Source organism: Oryzias latipes, chromosome 16 (genome assembly GCF_002234675.1).
Source record: "Oryzias latipes chromosome 16, ASM223467v1".
In the NCBI taxonomy this organism is placed as follows: Eukaryota; Metazoa; Chordata; class Actinopteri; order Beloniformes; family Adrianichthyidae; genus Oryzias; species Oryzias latipes.
In genome coordinates, this window is record NC_019874.2 from 17,757,753 (window position 1) to 17,777,215 (window position 19,463).

The 19,463-nt window shown below is 41.5% G+C and overlaps 2 protein-coding genes across 4 annotated transcripts; one reads left to right on the forward strand and one right to left on the reverse strand.

Annotated features, from left to right (window-relative positions):
• The first annotated feature begins 166 nt into the window (after nucleotides 1–166).
• On the forward strand, nucleotides 167–3,154 carry LOC105355929 (RING finger protein 151-like). Its single transcript, XM_011485238.3, has 6 exons — nucleotides 167–692; nucleotides 875–990; nucleotides 1,129–1,268; nucleotides 1,923–2,085; nucleotides 2,156–2,276; nucleotides 2,777–3,154. Exons 1-6 carry the CDS (start codon nucleotides 675–677, stop codon nucleotides 3,152–3,154), a joined length of 936 nt encoding a protein of 311 aa, XP_011483540.1. The 5' UTR covers nucleotides 167–674.
• Nucleotides 3,155–3,308: 154 nt separating this feature from the next.
• virma (vir like m6A methyltransferase associated) lies at nucleotides 3,309–19,268 on the reverse strand. Of its 3 annotated transcripts, none has more exons than XM_011485241.3 (27): nucleotides 19,157–19,268; nucleotides 18,600–18,712; nucleotides 16,111–16,197; nucleotides 15,139–15,187; nucleotides 14,888–15,047; nucleotides 13,606–13,725; nucleotides 11,865–12,077; nucleotides 10,571–11,301; nucleotides 10,087–10,224; nucleotides 9,773–9,999; nucleotides 9,162–9,683; nucleotides 8,922–9,076; nucleotides 8,762–8,844; nucleotides 7,732–7,825; nucleotides 7,231–7,619; nucleotides 6,996–7,151; nucleotides 6,683–6,918; nucleotides 6,352–6,601; nucleotides 6,053–6,270; nucleotides 5,835–5,967; nucleotides 5,426–5,566; nucleotides 5,169–5,323; nucleotides 4,874–4,970; nucleotides 4,490–4,656; nucleotides 4,058–4,407; nucleotides 3,794–3,943; nucleotides 3,309–3,712 (listed from the first exon to the last, which is right to left on the reverse strand). In XM_011485241.3, the coding sequence occupies exons 1-27, from the start codon at nucleotides 19,217–19,219 to the stop codon at nucleotides 3,513–3,515; spliced, it is 5,397 nt and encodes a 1,798-aa protein (XP_011483543.1). In that variant the 5' UTR covers nucleotides 19,220–19,268; the 3' UTR covers nucleotides 3,309–3,512. The 3 variants fall into 3 exon arrangements, with proteins under 3 accessions (XP_011483543.1, XP_011483542.1, XP_011483541.1); XM_011485240.3 differs by having other exon boundaries at nucleotides 3,794–3,940; nucleotides 11,835–12,077; XM_011485239.3 differs by having other exon boundaries at nucleotides 11,835–12,077.
• Between the last annotated feature and the right edge of the window lie 195 nt (nucleotides 19,269–19,463).

The window sequence follows — 19,463 nt, forward strand, 5'->3', positions numbered from 1 at the left end:
ATCTGAACAAATATTAATTGAACCGTTTGTTGGTGGAATTAAAAGCAGCTTTTTTTTAGTGAATAGTCACTATTTTTAATATTTCCAACTCTATTTTGTTTAGAAAATCTGGAAAGTTTAACTTCATTTAGTTGTGAAGTCTTTGGTTTACTTCATACCATTTTAGAAAGGTCTTTTTACTACTTTCTTTTCGACTTTATTCCATTACACTCAAGGACAGGGGTAATAAGTATGGGCAGTGAAGGTGATCTTTTGATTCCTGTTGTCATGTGCTACGTGCTATCCGATGGTGTGTACTTTGCAATCCAATCAGGGACGAAAAGAGTGTAATCCACGATAATCCCACAGCTCTAGACAAACAGAGAAACCTCAGATAACTTTCGCCGTTAAGGGGAGCAGCTATTATCTCTAAGGGCTGTGTAACAACTGGGCTTTAGACAGTTCGTGAAACACTTGACTGCTTTTTTGTCTGTCCCTCTGCTCTTGTCCGACAGCTGCCTGCCTGGCTGTATCCTGCACCATTGTTGTCAGAGTTAGCTCTCCATAGAAACGCTCTCCCAGAGGAAGAGGAGGAGCAGGAGACCCTCTGCTTCAGGATGAAGGAGAGCCTCTACAGTGTGATCAAATAGATTGAGCAGGTGCAGGTGAAGTCTACAAGATACAGGAGGAGCTGGATGAAGTCAAATCCTCAGGTAAGAGAGATTAAAAGCAAATAAGTAGAAAAACAAGTAAACTGCACAGGAAATGTAACAACCTCTGTGCAACCTGTTTGATCCTCTATAGGATGGGTTATGATCTAGAGAGGTTTGTAGGCTACGTGAATGAAGGTCTGCTGTGCTGTGTGTGCCGAGATGTGCTTGAACGCCCCCTTCAGGCACCCTGTGAACATGCCTACTGCAGCTCCTGCATCAGCAGCTGGCTGCTTCATCACCACACCTGTCCAGAAGACAGACTGCCATTAGATGTGAGCAACCTCAAACCCCTGTACCGGTATGTCTCCATCCCTGCAACTACACTTCAGATATCTTTCTGAATCTCTATGCCTCTTTATTTTTGTTTCACTTGTCTGCTTTAGAGATGCAAGAAAGTGATGGGAAGAGCCTCTCAGTTTGAGTGTTTTGATTGCAGGTACATGCGCAATGACCTGAACCGCCTGCAGATCCGCTGTATGAATGCAGCACACGGATGTGAGGTGGTCTGCTCCCTGGAGAGCCTGCATGCACATGAGGACGAGTGTGTGTTTGCCTTCATATCCTGCTCTAACACCGGTATGCAAACTCCTCCCTGGAAAAACAAAAATGAATGCTGCTTTGTTTCTATTCACAATAGTTGTAAAAATGTTTATCTCTATTATCTATCTTTATATATATGTATGTTATCCTCTTATATGTGTGATACAAAGGTAATGTGACACCTCTTTCATTGGTGAACAACAGGTGGTGCATCTGTTGTCATGACTACCCCGTAAACAATTGCATATGCAGGGCTGTACTTAAAATCTCCAGAATGCTGTTTCAGGTTGAATCATTCTTAAATAAATTGGAGCTGATTCTAGTGTGATTCTGTCTTGATCATGTCACCATGGCCTGTCATGGGCAGGAACTGAGTGCATATGTTACCATTGTGGTAGGTATTTTGTCAAAGAGTGTGTGTGGCTTTTGCAGTGCTGAGATATGTCACCAACTATATATAGATATATATGAGCTTTTAATTCAGCATGAGAGTTGTGTGATTCTCTCAAATGTTTTTTTTTTACTGTACTTTTGTTTTTACCTAAATTCATGCATTTCATTTAACAATTAGTTTTCATAATTTCGTTTTTATGATTTAATTTTAATTTTCAGTCTGGGTTTGATTGCTTATTTACAGCCCTTTGGTGAAACTGTGCCCTCTGTATGTTGTACTTATGGCTGTCTCGTCAGGCTGCCCCGTGCAGGTGGAGAGGAGAGGTTTGGAGGTGCACATGTCAGAATGCAGCTTTCGTAGCAGAGAATGTCCCAACGGCTGCGGCCACATTCTCTACTCTACTGACCAATCACAACACAACTGTGTGGCAGAGCTACGCACAGAAGTGGAGATGCTGAGGTAAGTGTGTCTATTTTAGAAATATACTGATGGAATCAAAGCCACTATAATTTTATTTTTGTTACCACAGGGCAGAGATGCTGTGTAAGGTAGAGGAGGTGAGACGGGAGATGGAGTCACGCTTGGACTCGCAGAGGAGACACATGGTGCAAAAGGAGTCACAGCTGAAGAATGAGGTGGAGGAGATGAAGGTGAGCCATTCGTTTTTCTCTCACATCAATCCCCTAAACAGCCATTTCAAGATCTAGTTTTTTTTGGATTGGGTTATCAAACACAGAATATAAACGCAACTGTTTTGGTCTAGTTGTGTGACTAAAACTCCTTTTTCCTTTTTCTTATAAGCCACAATTATACACATTTAAACTCTTTAGGATTTTTTTTATTAGAATCCAAAGTGCTGTTATTGCTCTCATCACTTAAAGAAAAAAACAGCCTTCAAAATCTGAATTTCTTAAGAAATTACGTAAGCACGACACAACAAATATTACTTTTATAATATAATTCCTAATGTTTTTTTGGATGACAAAATGGAAAACAAATTTTTAAGATGCGTCATATAAATGCATTTAATGCAAATCTCTTACTTGAGGAGTGTGTCCTTTGTCATTTTAGAATCTGTAATACATTTTTGGGGTTTAAGTTCCTCTTTTAAGTGTTTGAATCCCTGATGTGAACAGTTTTTCTTCTGCAGGGTCAGATATCCCGTGTGATGTGTGACATGCACGCTGTGTTGGGAGCAGAGCGCCTGAGGAGGCAGGAGTTAGCAGAGGCAGAGCTTGAGAAGAGGGAACTGTTGGAGCTTCTCCGAGACCTGCAGTTCACGAAGAATCAACAATCGGCAGAGCCGTCAGTCAAGAGCCAGCTCCAGGAAGATGAGCAGACACCCTGCAGGGACCGGACTCGCCAGCCGGGAGAGACTCCTTTACATGCCTCCAGTCTGTCCCTGGCCTCACCTCCCAACTGCGCCGGCCACTCCTCACCTCAGCTGGGGGACGGGCTGCGAAAAGGCCCCCGCAGTTTGACTCTCCAATGCATCAAAAGGAAAAGTCGGGAGGTGACGGTCATCTGAATACATATATAAGAATTAAGGCAATTTTGTATGTTGTAAAATAAATTAGTTAAAAAATAAAGTTGTGTTTTTATGAAGTCTTTGAATCATGAGCATTTCTGTCTTCAGAAGCATCGACCCATCAAACAGGCTTTAAAAAATTCACCACCACCAATCCCATGATTTGGTGTTTTCTTTAAAACACACAAAGAGTTACAACTGCCTTTATTCTCTAAACACGCCTCATGATAACAAAACATAAAACATCAATAGTCTGTATTACAACATCACGTAAGCATGTTTCCATGGAGATGGCAGACATCCCATCTGGTTGGTCCATTTCCAGTCAGAAGAAGCTGAAGTTTTCAACCAGGTGAGTTCACCTGGTGAAGGATCGCACATGCCTGCCCCTCCCACCTCCGCTTCCTCCCCCACCACTGAATTTGCTCCCCTGAGATCCTCTTCCACCTCCTCCAACTCCACCAGCGTTCCCAGCACCTCCTCCCCCGCTAAGCCAGGACAATCCGGCGCCTCCTCTGCCCCGTGGAGCTCGATCACGAATAGCCAGACGATAAGCACCTTAAAAAATGTTTTTAAAAGAGTTTTAACTTTAGTACTGCAGGTTAAAAGCAATGATGGAAACATGTTAGCTCTACATACTTGCAGGGGGTTGTCGGGAAGGCAAAGGTCCTCGGGCGAAGTTGCTCTGCCCTCCGCGGGGTTCACTGTAGGTTCCTCTGTGGGTGATTGTTGGAACCTGACCACTCCACGAGGAACCACGGCCTCCTTCCCTCCGAGTGTAGTTACCTACTGAAACCCAAAGAAGTCAATCATCATCCTCTACAGGCCAACCATCAAAAAAAAAAATGAAACCTTTGCACATCACCCATGTGACCCGTTTCACTAAGGATTGTGGGTATTTACCTGATAGCAGAACAGCTTTTGGCTGTGGTGGAGTAAAAAAGCGCGTCTGGTTGTGGAAGGTGGCTCTGCCTCTATTCCCAGTGAACAGACCTCTGGTGGGAGGCTTGGGGAGGCTCTTGGGGAGACGTTTGTTGGGTAGAAGTCCGAGCGGGGTGGTAATGTCTTTAAACTCCGCTGCAACAAAGTCGTCCACATGCATGCTGGGAGGACGGGATGTATTTTGTTTCCTTAGACGGAAAATATCATGGGGCCGTGACATGTTTTGTCCAAACCCTCCCCGACCCCCACGACCACGAGGGGCAGGCATGATGTGAGCCCTTTTGGCAGGTTCAACATAGTCGGATTTACCACTGAGAAACAAGCAAAACAAAATATAAATTTAAATACAAGATACTCGGTCATATGAAAATTCATGTCAGGCTCAAGTTGTACCTCGATGTGATGAAGGTCTCGTGTTTGTGTTTGCCAAGTCGGAAGCCTTTCGTAGCCTTAGTGTGACCCGGGGAAGACGGCTCAGACAGGAAGGAGCGCTCCAACTCAGCTTTCAGGTCGAGTTCTGGACAACATTCCTGTGCCAAAGCAACCAGGTCCACTTTGACCTGCAACACAGGAAAAAGAAGCACAAGAATGTGTGAAAGTTCTTTCGTCTGCAAGATGAAAAAAGGAAAATCTTTATTTATTTTTAGAAAAAATAATAAATTGTGAGGTTTATTTTACGTGTTTAAAAGCAAAGATATGTTACTCCTTCAAAGGTGACCGTAATTATGACAGAAAAGAGAGCATGTCTGAAGATTGCAGACAGAGAGACAAACATACCATGTCAAGATCAGTTTCTATGTCATCTGTTTGGAAAGGAGAAAACCACAGAGCCTTCAGCTGCTCATCCAGTGCCTCAGACAGAATGAACACTGTCCTGCAGATGGAAATAGGAAGTTCTTAACAATCAATTGTGTCTATTGTATTGTAATAATGTGCATTTATGCAACTTTTTGTCATTATAAGCTAATAGTTTTCCTAAAAATGGCAAAATTATTTAGAAAAAAAATTAAGAAAACAACTGGTAAAAATAAAAAACTGATATCTTTGTAATTAAGGGCCATTTTATGCAAACCTGTGGTTAAACTGAGCTGCAAGTGTCTCAGGAGGAGGCAGAATGGGCTCAGTTTCAACCACTGGAGCTGTGTCTGAAGCCACCTCCAGCGTCTGCCTCAGAACAATCACATTTTCCAACATGGTTTCCATGGAATCGTCTTCTTTACAAAGTTTCTATGGGCACAAACACACCGTTAAAAACCAAAACGCAATAAACATTTATAAAAATAAAATTTCAAAAAAAGTTACAAAAATTGAGATTGGAAATATATTTACAGTTAATAATTTCTCCAAAGAAGATATTGGATGAGACTCAGACTCCTCCCACTGCAGCAGAGCTTTCATCTCAGAAGGCGACATCAGTCGTGGATGAACAAAAACAGGCTCCTCGCTGGAGCCCTGACCCTCCTCAACACACTGTTTCCAAAGAAAAAAATATTTTAGAATCTAAAACAAAACATGCCACGTAAAAAGTAAATAGTTACTGAAAAAAGGTGTTATCACTTCTTTCTCTGACAACAAATCTTTAGCTACATTCACAGTGTCTTCTGAAACATGTGTCTATGCAACCACTTCCAATGAAAGGTCTATCTTAATGCACGTAAATGCGTGTTTCAGGCTTGTGCAGGATGTTTATCTTATTAAAAAAACTTCAAAATAAAGCAGATTTAAAAGATGCACCTACCATTGTTTCTGTGTTGACAATCTGCCTGAGAAAGTCAAGCAGAGCAGAAAGCAAATCTGCTGAATCCTTGCTGAAGCTTGAAATCAGTCTTTTGAGCAGTGAGAACACCTCACTACTATGTTTCTTCAAAGCACTAAAGGAAAAAAAAGGTAGATATGATGTTAAGTAAAAGCAGATATTCAACCTGAAATAAAAATAACGGAAAAATGTGAAATTACACTTTGAGGTGGTAGATTCCATAGTTATGCTCAGTGAGGAAAGTTAGAGTCCTGATGCAGGTGAGGAGGAGCGGGACGCTGCTCTCTTTATTGCCTAAAACCTCCAACAAGGAAGTGCACACTGATGACATCATCTCTCGCCCGGGCAGTGCATTGGCCAGCAGCTCCACCTCTGCCATACAGCCCTCCCCAGGGTGTGACACCACCAGGGATATGTCCTAACATCCCAAGTGAAAAATATTTTTAGGGGTTTTTCACTAAAGGTCAAAACTTTGTCTGAAGCCTACGGCAGATCCTACCTGGTCACACAGTGACTGGAATATTGTCCCAACTAGAACACTGCACTGCTGCTGTGGTAAGGAGTGAACCGCGGGAGGGATCAGCAGAGACAAAAGCAAAGGGAACACATCTGCCAGCTGTTCATCGCCGGAAACGGAGCCCGACAGCAAATGGAGCGTGGCGCTCTTACAAGCCCTCTGCGACACCAGAGTGTCCATCAGGGACAGCAGGCGCAGCGCCTGGCCCCAGCACACGGTTTTCCCCTCAGCCCTGCAGTCGGTGGATTAACAACAGAGAACAATTTGCAGCAGGATCACAAACATTGTGGTGAGGTGTGTGCGCTGTACTCACGGCTGGAGCTCCTCCTGCAGCATCTCCAACAGCGTCTTCATGATGAGCGTTGCAGTGGGAGAGGACAGGTCTGCCAGCTGAACGCACACTCTCCTCAGCATGGCCAGGAGAGGCGGGCAGCTGGTGGTGCACACACACCTCAACACTTCAGAGAGGCTTTTCCACTGAGCCCTTATGTGCATGCTCCACAGCTTCCTTGTATTTAAAGCTATTGACACATCCTGAACAGAGATGGCCTGTGAAGCCACAAAGTTAATGTTACTGTGTGTTCACAAATGGGAGTTAGCACTTGGAGTTCTGGTCAGGAGGTTACCTGAGTGCTCTGCATGGGCAACGGGAGAGGAAGGAGCTCAGACAGCAGAGTTAACCCAGAAAACAGACCTTCAGGAGCTTTCAGGAGAGAGCCCAGAACCTCCTTCAGCATCAGGGACCACGTGTTGCTGGCTAGAGTCTCCTCTGTGTGAGTGACCTGCAGCAGAAACAACCACAGCCTCACCAAAAAGGTTAAAAACAACACAGTTTTACCCTCAAACTAACGATTCTCAAACCTTTTCATTGACACCCTGCGTAAAAGTGAGCATCACATCAACAATGAGCGCCTGGACCCTGGTCTCCTCGCCATCCAACCGTCCGGTTGCAGGGATCGAACACACGATCATGTGGAGAGTCACTAGCACATTGGCAACACGACTGTCCCTGAGCTGGAAAGTCCCGCCAGACAGCAGCTCCATCAGCATCGTGCGCAGCAACCTGATGGTGCTGATACATATGCTGAGGATCATGCACCGCTGAGGGGTGGGTCCCATGTGACCATGCAAGCGCCATGGCTGCAGTAGCACGCTGCAAAGTTTCTGCAAGACACGGACACAGGTATCCAGGCCCTCTCCGGAGAACAGCTGGACACCCGCAAGGCTCCATTTGAGATCCTTCTGCTGACCTGCAGAGATGAGGAAGAGTCAGTGAGGAACCTGTGTACAAGCTGTCTGAAAAGCAAAAGGCTGTGAAGAGTGTCTAATGCATCACATTAAAAGATTTTTCATCGACTTTACCTTCCACCGGAGGAGGAGGACAAGCAATGTGACAGAGGACCCTCAGAGCAGTGACCAGCCCAGTTCCCTCGGCATTTAATATGTTTTCCAAATTCTGACAACATGGAAAAGTCAACTTTTTAGGTTACAAACATGTTTTTCCACAGCAAGAATACAAAAAAGCTTGTTCAAAAAATCATTTCTTTATTCATAATTTGTCGTCCTAATCCTGATTGGGAATATTGTGGACCCTTCCACAATTCAGCTTTAATATGCTTTTAAATAGTTTAGTGACAATAAATTGAATAAAGTGTAAATTATGAATTAAGACTTTTAAATTAAAACTCAAAACATTTTAAAACTACAAAACTGTTAAAAAAATGTTAACAATTTTGAAATATGAACCAGCAACTGAGCAGAAAACAATGCAACTGAAGTGATTTGTAATTTGGAAACAGAAAGGACGTAGACATTTTTTTGAGAATTCCTACCAAACAATAGGTTTGTCTTTAGTTTGAGAGGCATACAAACTGTCAAATGAGATCTAGAGTTTTGTTTGTGGAGCTACAAGTCCATTTTAGAAGAAAAGCCACTGGTTTAACTTTTAGTCAAAATTCCTAGGAGGTTTTGCAAAAAGAAACCCAAAATCTTACCCAAGGGAAAAGTGCAAAATATCTGTCAATAATCCTCAAGCAAAGAGATTTTATGTGATAGCCCACACTGACCATTCAGATATATTAAGAACATTTTTTTCCAGGCTGCTCTGACAGAAGGAATAATTTGTGTTGTGTGAGGCATCATCCAGTCAGGAAAATTGTGGTTTTTTTGAGTAAATGGTGTTGACATTTTTTTAGTGACATCTTTTGCGCACAAACTGCAGTTATGAATTCATTGGATATTTTTATTTCTTGATGTCAATAGTAAAATGACAAAAAAATCTCAAAGAACCAGCTTTGATGGCCGTAAGGTTTGATTTTGTAAATCAATCAATAAAAGAATAATCTGCTCTTAGCTGGCTAAATGCCATTGTGTTGTGAGGAGGTATCTATACCTGTTTGATGTAAGCGATGAGGGAAGGAATGCTGCCAATCTCAAAGCGAAGTTTCTCCAGGGGCTCCAGCCATTTGAACAGCTCTGAAGAACAAAATCTGAAAATTGTTATCAAGGATCTTCAACGCTTTTATGATGACAAAAGGCTGGTTATCATTTACCCTGCAGCTTGACGTTGCTATCATCCGCCTTGGCAATGGCAAGAAGTGGAGTTGAATATTGTTCCATCATCCGCAGCTCATTGGAGGTTTGGACTACCATCAGGACCAGCATGCAGGCATAGTTATAGGTCACCGCCTTGCGAGCTTTGGTCTCACTGTGAGAAAGATAACAACCAATCAAGTCAATTCAAGATGTAATAGAAGCAGACAGGAATGAGCAGAAGGAAAGGACAACTATACCCCTGTCCATCTTTTATGTGGTGCTGGAGCAGCGTGACCAGACAGGACAGGTTGTTCTCCAGGCTGAAAACGTGAGCCACTGCGCTACGGCCAGTTTGTGTGAAAGTCATCAGGTAAAGTGCGTGAAGCATGCCGAGAACTTCTGAATTGTCTCCTTCATCGAGTCCTGCGCCACCTTCTCCTCCAGCGGCCACGTGGCTCATAAGTTCTGACACACCTTGCAGAGAATGCAGCGCCTGCATCAGCCACATGCAAAACCCCTCCTCCCCAAACCCTGGCCCTGTGAGGGCCCCTTCCCCTCCTGTGCTGTCCTCTCCTTCTGATTCTGCCACAGATGCCAGGAGACGCAGCAGCAGGTTGGTTGGAGATGGCTGGGCAAGAAGGAAAAGTAGGCCTGACTGGGTGAGTGACAGGAAGCGTAGGAGCTCTTTAACGGCCTGAGTGACACCAACATGACCTGCTACAGCAGCCGCTGACAAAACCAATGTTGTGCTTTCCAGGAAATGACAGGCATGCATGTACCTGACAGGGAAGAAAAAAATGACTGTAATCAACTACTTCAAACAAGAGTCAGAAGCGTTGCAGTGCAGATTTTGTGGTCAGCTTTGTACCTATACAGTGTTGGGTATGGGTTATCCCTCTCTGGTGGTCCTGTTATTCTGGCAGAAGTTGGGAAAGCTTTCCCAGGCGGTTGAACCATGGAGTGAGAAGCAGATTCCAGCAGGTGATGAAGCTCCTCCAGAACGCCTGCTATCCTATCAAGCTCAGCCTCGCTCACAGGGGAGGAGCCCAGCGGAGTTTCCTCTTCCATAGGGCATTCAGCATCTTCCATGTCCTCCTGAAAGATATAACCCTGCACAATGACTACAAAAGAAGAGAGGGCACTAAATGTGCATAAACGAGTGGTGTGAATGAGTGCTGGCACCTGTTGAGTTTCACTCCAAGCTGCTGCTGACTGTTGCAGGTCGACGAGCACCTCGTACACGTGGCTTTTTTGCAACACGGCATTGCCAGCTGTTATGACCCGAACTGTTTCCTCACGCAAGAACAGCTGGACTAGACGCTGTGAAGCACATCAGAGCGACGACAGATTGTTAAAATTTCCTAATACACCTGGGAAGACTCTTGCAGAGTTATCCCATGACTTCTGAGTGGACTTTAAAGGCTCATCAGGGGACGTTTTGCTGTTCATTCGAGTAGCTTCTTCAGTTTTACAGCTGCCTGTCTGAGATCTTTAAAACAACGTTACTCTGAATTACTAATATATATTTGAGTATGTTTGAGTTTTCTAACTTTAGCAAAATCTTAAAATATCTGTTTGAAACTTAATTAATATACGACTGTGTAAATGAGAAACAAAAAAATGATGAGAAACAAAACTTAAAAGCTATCTGCAGTGTGTTGCTAACCTGATAGCCGCTCTTTTCTGAATCCCCTGCGTGCAGGAAGGCCTCCACCCCAGCAGGACAGCTGATGAGACCATCTAAAGTTCTCAGGATACTCAGCTTCAGTGTGGAGGACACGTGGTCTGCATGGAGCAGCTCCAGCAGCACTTTCAGGGTGCCTTCCCGCAGCAATATGGTGAGGCCGTGCGGACACCCTGCCAGGCAGGATACCAGCTTCGCACCTGCTTTTAACTGTCTGAGATTCAGGGCAATGGGTTGGGTGAGAGCAATCTCCAAATCTAAAGCTTGGAGAGCCCACTGGACTAAAGCTTTCAGAGGCTCCTCAGCATCTCCTTGTTCTTGTTTAATTAAATAAGCCAGCCCTTTGTTGAGTAGTCCAGGTGCTTCTTCCAGAGCAGTGACCCAGCGAGCATCTCTGTCCTCGCCAATATCGGCCAGTAGTTCTTTTAGATGAGCAACAGCCTCCGCCTCCTCTCCACCTGCTCCTCCTTCTGTTCCACCAGCATCTCTGGGTTCCTCTGTGCTGGCCTTCTCAAACTGGATCTCAAAATGAGTCTTGTATGGTGGAGTGAAGTAAGCAAGCGGCCTAAGTTCTCGCTCGTACGGATCATATTGGACAGGTGGCACAGAGGCTAGATCCTCAGGAGTGTAGTCCATGTCAAAGGTGGGCAGCTTGAAGCTTCCATTATCCAGGTCATCTTCATCACTGGAAATCTGCTCATAACCATCATCACCTGAAAGTACAGAGATTTCACAAATTTTATTCAATAGAAAGAAAGTTTGACCAAAAAAATGCTTAAAAACTTAATACATGAGTGAGGAAAAATTAGTTCACATGAGGAAGTAAAAGACAGCTCCCAAATCCCTGTAACTAACTATTGACCCACAAACCTTTTCTTTCATGGCAGTTTTAAGCCAAGCATGCGGAGTTAGTTAGGCATGCATGATATGACTTCAGCGCAGTCAGTCACAGCTGTGAGAAGGCGTTAGGACCCTCCATATGGTGGCACATAAAAGTTCATTGAAAGCCTTCAGAGTTTCACCGAGTGCAGCATCAAGCAGTTGCAGACAGATGCAGCATGTCTGTGCAAACACTCGTGCCGTTACTCAGTCCCAAATGGACCCTGTTCCTACAGCCTCCCCCCTCCCTCCTGTGGCATCAACATTGAAAAGTAGAGCAGACTTTGTGGCATCGAGGGGTTCAGCTTCGGGCTGAGTGTCCATTTGGGATTGTGGGCTATCCCACTCTCATGTAACAACACCCTACCTTCCTCCATCTCCTCTTCCTCGTCCTCACCCTCATCTTCTTCATCCTCCTCTTCCTCTTCTTCCTCTGGAGCGCTCCCCTCTGTCCGTGTGTCTTCTTCCTCTTCTTGCTCCTCCTCTTCTTCCTCGTCCTCCGCCTCTTCTTGTTCGGCGTCTGAGTAGGCCTCATCGGCAGGCCTCTCCGGTGACACGGCCTCCAAGTAGTCGCATCGGACCTCGCTCGGCTCACTTTTGACCCCGCTCACTGCAGAGAGTTCGCCTGACACGTCACAGCTGTACATTCCCACAAAGCAAAATCCACAGCAATATTCAACGACAGATCTGCTGCTGATGCTAATCCTCTCAAGACCTGGTGTCCACATGCAGGGACGTCACATTTTAGGTTAGATTACCACAGTATTTAATTCTGCTTAACCAGTTTAAATGACTACATCTGTAAAAGGTTAGCTCAAATATTAGCTTGGGTCTAAAGATGTTAAAAGATTAAAATACACATCTCAAGAGGTTTTTGTAAAGCTATAGGAATAGTGCAATTTAATACAATTAAAAAAACAAAAAAATCTGCACCATTCAACATTCTCCAATTTCATTGGAAAACTCCAGAGAGACTGGAAGTGTGATTTATAACAAATCACTGAGCTTTATCTTTATTTAGTTTAGGGAAAATTTGCTGTGTTGATTCTTTAGATACTGCAGGCGGCTGCACAGCTTAGTGAAAGGTTTTTCGAATTGTTTGTCTAACTGTTTTTAGACCATACCAGTGTTTCGGGTTTTACCGTTGGTCTAGTTAGCAAACAAGTTTTGCTAACAAACGTTGAGTCATGATGAAACTACAGCAGGATACACAAAGAATTACTCTTTCCTATAACTCAAATTGCGTTTTTTTTTTTTTAATGATGTTTCATTTTTAATACTCCTTCTCCTGTCATGGAAAACAGAGAGGGAGAAAATGATAGAATGACATAGAAATAAGTATACTCTCTTAAAAAGGTTGCAGCAACATTTACAGACCCCTAATGTCATTCTGACATGCTTTGACACACACACGCCTGCTTTATGCGGTTTATTTAACTGCTGCTGACTTATCAAAAATGTGTATGAAGCAGACGTTTTTTTCAGAGATGAGCTGTTGTAAATTGTGTTGTACCGTCTTCAAACATGGCTGCAAAGTGTCTGAACTGAATTAAAATTGTCTCAAGTCTCTAAAGTGAAACTTAATTTTTGCCAAAAAAGGAGGCAGTCAATCAAGTCACGCAGATTACAATTCCTACATATATATCATATCTATATTGGCATGTACTAGAAAAGAATCTAAAACATTCTCTGAATTCAATGCATCAATGCATCCATCGTAGATTCAGACTTTTCACCTGCTTAGGTTTTTGAATCACTGTTTTGATTTTGCTGCAACCTTTAAGAATTAATGTCTGCTCTGCCTTTAAGACTGTATGACCACCTATTTTAATGAATGCGGGCTGTAGGCCTAAAAGGAAATAAAAAATGTTTACTCATAATCAGCGCAAACAGTTTCAAATTAATCTACATGAGATAAGATATAAGAAAGAAAAACAGACTTGAAAAAACTGCAATAAATTCAACTGTAGATTCAATAGGAAGGGAGTGCAAAAGATAAATGTGACGTTACTGAAATTAAACCTTTAAATTACGTTTGCAAATTTTTGGGTGAAAATTATGTTTAAAAAAAGCAACTCTAGTTCTAAAAAAGGATGGATTACAAATATATACATTATGTAAGTGTGTTTGAGATTTACCTGCCGCTGGGACTTGCTCCTCCTCATCATCATCGGGAGGTGGAGGTCCAGGTGGAGTCCGAGGTCCTCTAGGTGCTGGTCTAGGAGGGCTGCCATTGTACTGGTCCTCTTTTTCCCATTCTGAAAGACATGGAATGTCAGGATATTACTAGGATTATTAGGATTGTACCAGCTCAGTGGCCTTGTGGTTAGAGTGAGACTGCCCTGAGACTGGAAGGTCGTGTGTTCAATCCCAGACTTTAAAAATTGGACCCAATGCCTCCCTGCTTGACACTCAGCATTAAGGGGCTGGATTAGGAGGTTAAATCCACCAAATGGTTCCTGAGCACAGTTGTGTCTGCAGCTCACCGCTCCCCCAGAGGATGGGTCAAATGCAAAGAACAAATTTCACACACCTAGGTGTGACAGATAGTGTGATATGATTTGATTTGAGGATATGTGTCGAAAATAACAATTCTTGTTGGTGTAAGTTGGTTAAGAGGGGTGAAAGTGCTTTCAAAGTGGTGATTTGGTAAAAATCTAACAAGGGCATTGGTTCTATTAAAAAACAATCCCTTTAGGACCAGGTCCAGTCTGAACAGAGATTGTAATGGTCTTCTTCTCCCCCTTTATTTTTGCTAGCTCTTAGATAATAGTGCCAGGACGACAAAAACATATTTCCAGCTGGTCCTTGAGCTCGTGTGGGGGGTGTTATTGGTGGGACATGTCAGAAGTGCCATTTTCAAAAGGTGTGTGAAAGCATTTTTACTAAGAGCCCAAACCATTTTAACAGTGATTTTAAGGCAGAAAAGCAGTAAATTCTCCTAAAGACTATAACTGACACTTCCCCCAAGGGTAAAAAGATGTTACGACATGACAATGCTCTTCTTGGCAGCCTGTGCTTATGATTTCACTCTCTTGGTCATTATTCAGACCCTGGGACTATAGGTGAGCACTGTAATGTTGACAGACCAGTAAAACGACAGCTTTGCATATTAGCACAACTCTGTTTTTGTACTTCTGTTGAGAAAAACAGTACAGGATGTTAAAACTCTTTCACTTCATGTGCTAATTTAACCCAAAAAGAACAATCCAAATTCTTTGGACTGAAAGTTGGGGTCTTGGGTTTGAATCAAACAAATTAATTCTTGTAATTTTTACTGTTTTGGGCTCAGCTGAAAACTTTACCAGTGGCTAGTACAATTCTTTATTTATTGACCCAAATGACTAACTAAATAATCATTTGTAACTCAAAAACATATTGCTTAAAGGAAAACAACAGAAAGGAGTAATATGAGTCAACCTTGTTTAATGATCCTCTTGGGTCCAGCTGGTTGTTGAGGAGGTGGAGGTGGTGGAGGAGGCGAGCCTTGATCATGGCCATGAGAGCGCTCTGCAGTCCCATATACCGCCAGAGTCAGACTAGTGTACCATCCACGCAGAACAAGGCCGTTTGTGTTCACCTGTCCATAAATGCCCAGTCAGTTATCCCCAGATCAACAGAAAACAAAAGTCAAGATTTCTTTTATAATAAAAAATTAAAAAACGCTTTACCTTTCCACTGGGCCTGAACACAATTGACTTGTTCTCATCATATTCCAAACTAAGGACACAAAGCAAAACATGACAAGTTAAACAATAATAATAATGGCAGAACATTACAAAATTTGAATAAAAATCAGATTTTTATAAATAAAACTGATTTACCTACTGTTAATAAAAAAAATAAAAAAACATTTGTGCCATGGCTGGGTATCACTGCCAAAACACTGAAATGATCTAATAAATCTCTAATTCAAAGCAATTTAAGAAATCTTAATTAATCTGTAAAATTAGAAATCCTAAACTAAATTTTGGGTTATGATTCTGATTATTAGCATTTTTAAACCCAATATTCAAGCTTTAGCACTTATAGCATATTGTTTTGGAAAAGTTAAAAGTCAAAATGTTTTAGTAGGAGATTTCCTTTCATTAACTACATCATCTGACCAAACTAAATGATTTTTTACTAAAAACATGATAACATTACTTCAAAAAGAAAGAAAATAATTGAGATACAATGGTGCAAATTTTGGAGCATTTAATTCTGACTTTACTCACACAGAAAAATACCTTGGGTGTGTCACATTCACATATTTTTATAATCCTAAACCCAAGTTTAACTCTTTGGTGCTACTGTGAACATCCCAGTTATTGAGGTTAGAATAAAAGTGTTTTGACTAGAACATTAATCTTGTCCTTCAGTGAGACCTCTTTATCTTTGTCAATTTTAGCTACAGTGAAGGTGCAGCAGAAATTCTGGAAAGACCAGCTAGATGAGCACAAATAACAAAGAAACCAGGAGGGTCGATTTCAAAACGAGCTAGAAGAGAAAAGGACTCAAATGCTGCTCTAACCGGTTCCACCAGTGAAACAGACTTCTGTGTCCTGGGATCTTTGTAAACCTCACAAGGAAATGAAGTGAATGACTTTGACAGGCTAAGACAGTTAAAAAACAAAAAAAAAACAAACAAGAGAAACACTGACCTGCCCAGTCTGTGGAAGGTAGGGCCGTTGGGTTTGGCAACATTATTAAAGAACAGTTCCAACTGGAAAGCATGAGGCGAAGTCTCCCTGAGAAGTAAGACGTAAATGTCTACATCAAATAAATCATAAGGTCTGTGAAGCTTTTCCAATCAGGAAAATTATATGAAGTTAAAAAAAAAATCAGAATAATGACTTAGTGAGCAATAATGCTATGAAGCATTAGTTTAGCATTAGCGGAGCATGAGTAAACACCTAAAAATTTACAAAGCATCCCTCCTACTTTATTAAGTCAGAACAAAAAAAATGTTTTTTGAGGGAACAAACGTCTTACAAAAACACATTAGGGGTGCAACTATTAATCCATGAATCGATTAATCAATTTATGTTTTTACGATCCGACCAGATCAATCTGATCAATCTGAGACAAGTTAACTAAATCAATCTTAAATATTATAAAATCGTTTCAAAATGAAAAATATTCATTATATTGATATTGAAAAATACTATTTGGATTGAAGCACGGCAGGTTTATTTTACTATAATGTAAAAACAACCAAGTGACATCACAGTGGACAACACACATGTGATGACAGCAAAAAATAATCAAACCATCATTCCAGTCCAATGTGTGGAAACACTTTGGATTCTGCAAAGACGGGATCATACAGTGTGGTAGAATGTTCTAATAATGTAATAATTTAATGAAGATTTTACTTTTTATTTCTTCTTTTAAAGCAAATACATCTAAATGTTTTTCCCCAAATACCTGTTATGTTGTCAAGATTACACACAGTTCATTCCCAGTTAGCTTGTTGTAGATAGCATGGCTCTTTTGGAAGTGCCAGATGATGGCTAACCACGATGACGAAGAGGAGTTTTTATAAAGAGTTGCAGGGCCGCATGTTATTTATTTTATTTAAGGAGCCAGCGGGCCGGTGGCAATTTGAACACGGGGCCCATTTGGCCAACGAGTTGGACTATGGACATGCCTGCTCTAGATCAACGAATTTCCCATCAGTCTTTGCCCCTCCATTAATCCAAATGTTTCATTTTTTTTTAACAGGACCCTTGACCCCAACTCATCTAGTGGAGAGTATGTGCATCTTTTCTCTGGTCAGCTCCAGATGTGACCATTAAACTGTGTGAGTCAGTAAAGAACGTTTCACTCTCAGCAGTCTCATGTTGTCAGCAAGTTACATTACAAGATATGTTTTGCTTTACAAAAACACACTGTTTACTGCAACCGCATTCAATACATATCATCAAGCAATTCTGAGAAAAAAATCATTTTCACAGGTACTAAACATGTCCAAGCAATATACACAAGGAGCAATATACACAAGGCTTCCTGAATGTGAGAGCAACTTGTTTCAGTGTCTAAAATGCAATCAACCTGGTTAAAAATAATGAAATATACATTTCTCGGGTGACATAGTGGTTAGCACTCTCGCCTCACAGTGAGAAGTTCCTGGTTCAAATCCCAGCTGGGCCTTTTGTGTGGATTTTACATGTTATTCATGTGGATGTGTGGGTTTTCTCCGGGTACTCAGTCTTCCTCCCACACTCCAAAACCACGGTTCATAGGTTGATTGCTTACACTTATTATCCCTATAGGTGTGAATGTCAAAGTTTGTGTGGCCCCAGAGTGTGCACCAGCCTTCATACAACTGGGATAGGCTGCAACAACTCTGTGACCATGAAAGGGATTGAAAAAGATTGGAAACTGGACATTCTTATTTTCATTTAGGAGTGCCTTTCAAATAACCCGATGACATTGTACATAACAAAATAAAACAACAACAAAAAACATTTCAAAACAGAAAGAAAACTGTGTTAATTACAGCAACAGAACAGTGAACGTTAGATCATTGAAAGATAAGATCAGATCATTTAAACAAGTGAGTTTTTAGTCTGGTTTTAATGTTGCATGTTTTGTTGGGAAAAAGAACATGGATGGAGAAGTACAATCCAAAAAAATCAAAAGTAATATAGATGTAAAGGAGGCAGGAGAGATATGGAGGAAGAGGTTATGGATGAATTTGGATGTAATAGGATGCAGAAATCAGTCCTGTATTTAACTGGGAGCCAGTGCAGATCCTATAGAATGGCAGCAATGTGGTGTGATTTTGTTGCTGACGCTGCTGGCACCTGAGATTCAAATTAATTGATGCTTAATGAAGATTTATAATATCAAATTAAAACTTTATGAAAACAGACCAGTTTACTGCCAAATAGGTGAATTACTGTGCAAAGTAATACTTGACTAAAGTGCATGTGATCATTTTGGATGCTTGTCTGATTGCAGATAATGATAGAAATGCTATAAATAAATCTGATCATTTGATCTCTATCAGTAGGTTCAGGTTGTTTCTGCATTTCACCAATTCAATTAGCTTGTTTTTCAACGTCACCTTAGACAGTATTATTCCAAATCTGATGTTTTGTGAACTGTAGAAGCGTGAGCAATGGTGCTGCTTCAGTGTTTTTACCCGAATGCTCGACTGTCAGGTAAATTGCTGTGTGCCTTGATCCCAGGAGGAATGACCCGCACCTCGGTGATCAGGACCCCGCAAGGAAACCGGACCACATCCACATTGGTTAGCTGCAGATAATCATTTTAAAACGCTTTTGTTAAAATAAACAGCATACAGCACCTAGTACTTGAAAAATGACTCACTGTGAGCCCTCCAGACTAAACATCTTAAGTGTACAGAGTTGGAGTTAACGTTAGCCTTAATAGCTAACTAGCAAACAAAGTTTACAAAAACACTGACAAAAAAACAAAAAATCAGTTTAGTGCAGCTCACTTTTAAATCATACATGTAAAAATGACTACTTTTTTATTAGTCCATGGGCGTCTTGAAATTTGGGAATGTATTCCAACTTTGTTTCTCTACACCACACAGCTTATGATTATCATTACCGTATATAGCTAAGAGACACAATATTCGTCTAAAAACAGTCGATGGCCATTGCTATGATTTTCAAAAACTTATAATCCAATAGAAAACATAAATGGGGAAAGGCAGTTCTCAGAAATAATTACCTCTGCATTCTGGTGCTTAAAAGTCTCAAGAAATAGCAGCTCCGTTGCAGCATCAACCGCCATAGCTTTCTCACGTCTGTTAGGGCCAAAGATTTACTTCCGGCGTGGTGAAAACTTCCGGGGCAAATTTCAGTTAAAACAATAAAAGAAATAAAAATAATGACAAAAACAATGATTATTGTTAGTACATTTTTATTATTTGCTTTATACGTTTAGTATTTTGCAAGTGTTACTATCTAATAAATTGCAGATATTTAGTGTAATAAACTTAATACATTTATTTTGTAATACATTTATTCAAAATGGT

Excerpts from the sequence above, each read along its gene's own strand:
- LOC105355929 (XM_011485238.3), top strand. Across the intron at positions 2,086-2,155 it reads ACAGAAGTGGAGATGCTGAG|GGCAGAGATGCTGTGTAAGG; the intron begins GTAAGTGTGTCT and ends TTGTTACCACAG. Across the intron at positions 2,277-2,776 it reads ATGAGGTGGAGGAGATGAAG|GGTCAGATATCCCGTGTGAT; the intron begins GTGAGCCATTCG and ends TTTCTTCTGCAG.
- virma (XM_011485239.3), bottom strand. The coding sequence starts at position 19,219 with ATGGCGGTTGATGCTGCAACGGAGCTGCTATTTCTTGAGACTTTTAAG. Across the intron at positions 7,620-7,731 it reads TCCTCCTCCTCCGGTGGAAG|GTCAGCAGAAGGATCTCAAA; the intron begins GTAAAGTCGATG and ends TCATCTCTGCAG. Across the intron at positions 5,324-5,425 it reads CTTTGGAGAAATTATTAACT|AAACTTTGTAAAGAAGACGA; the intron begins GTAAATATATTT and ends TTGTGCCCATAG.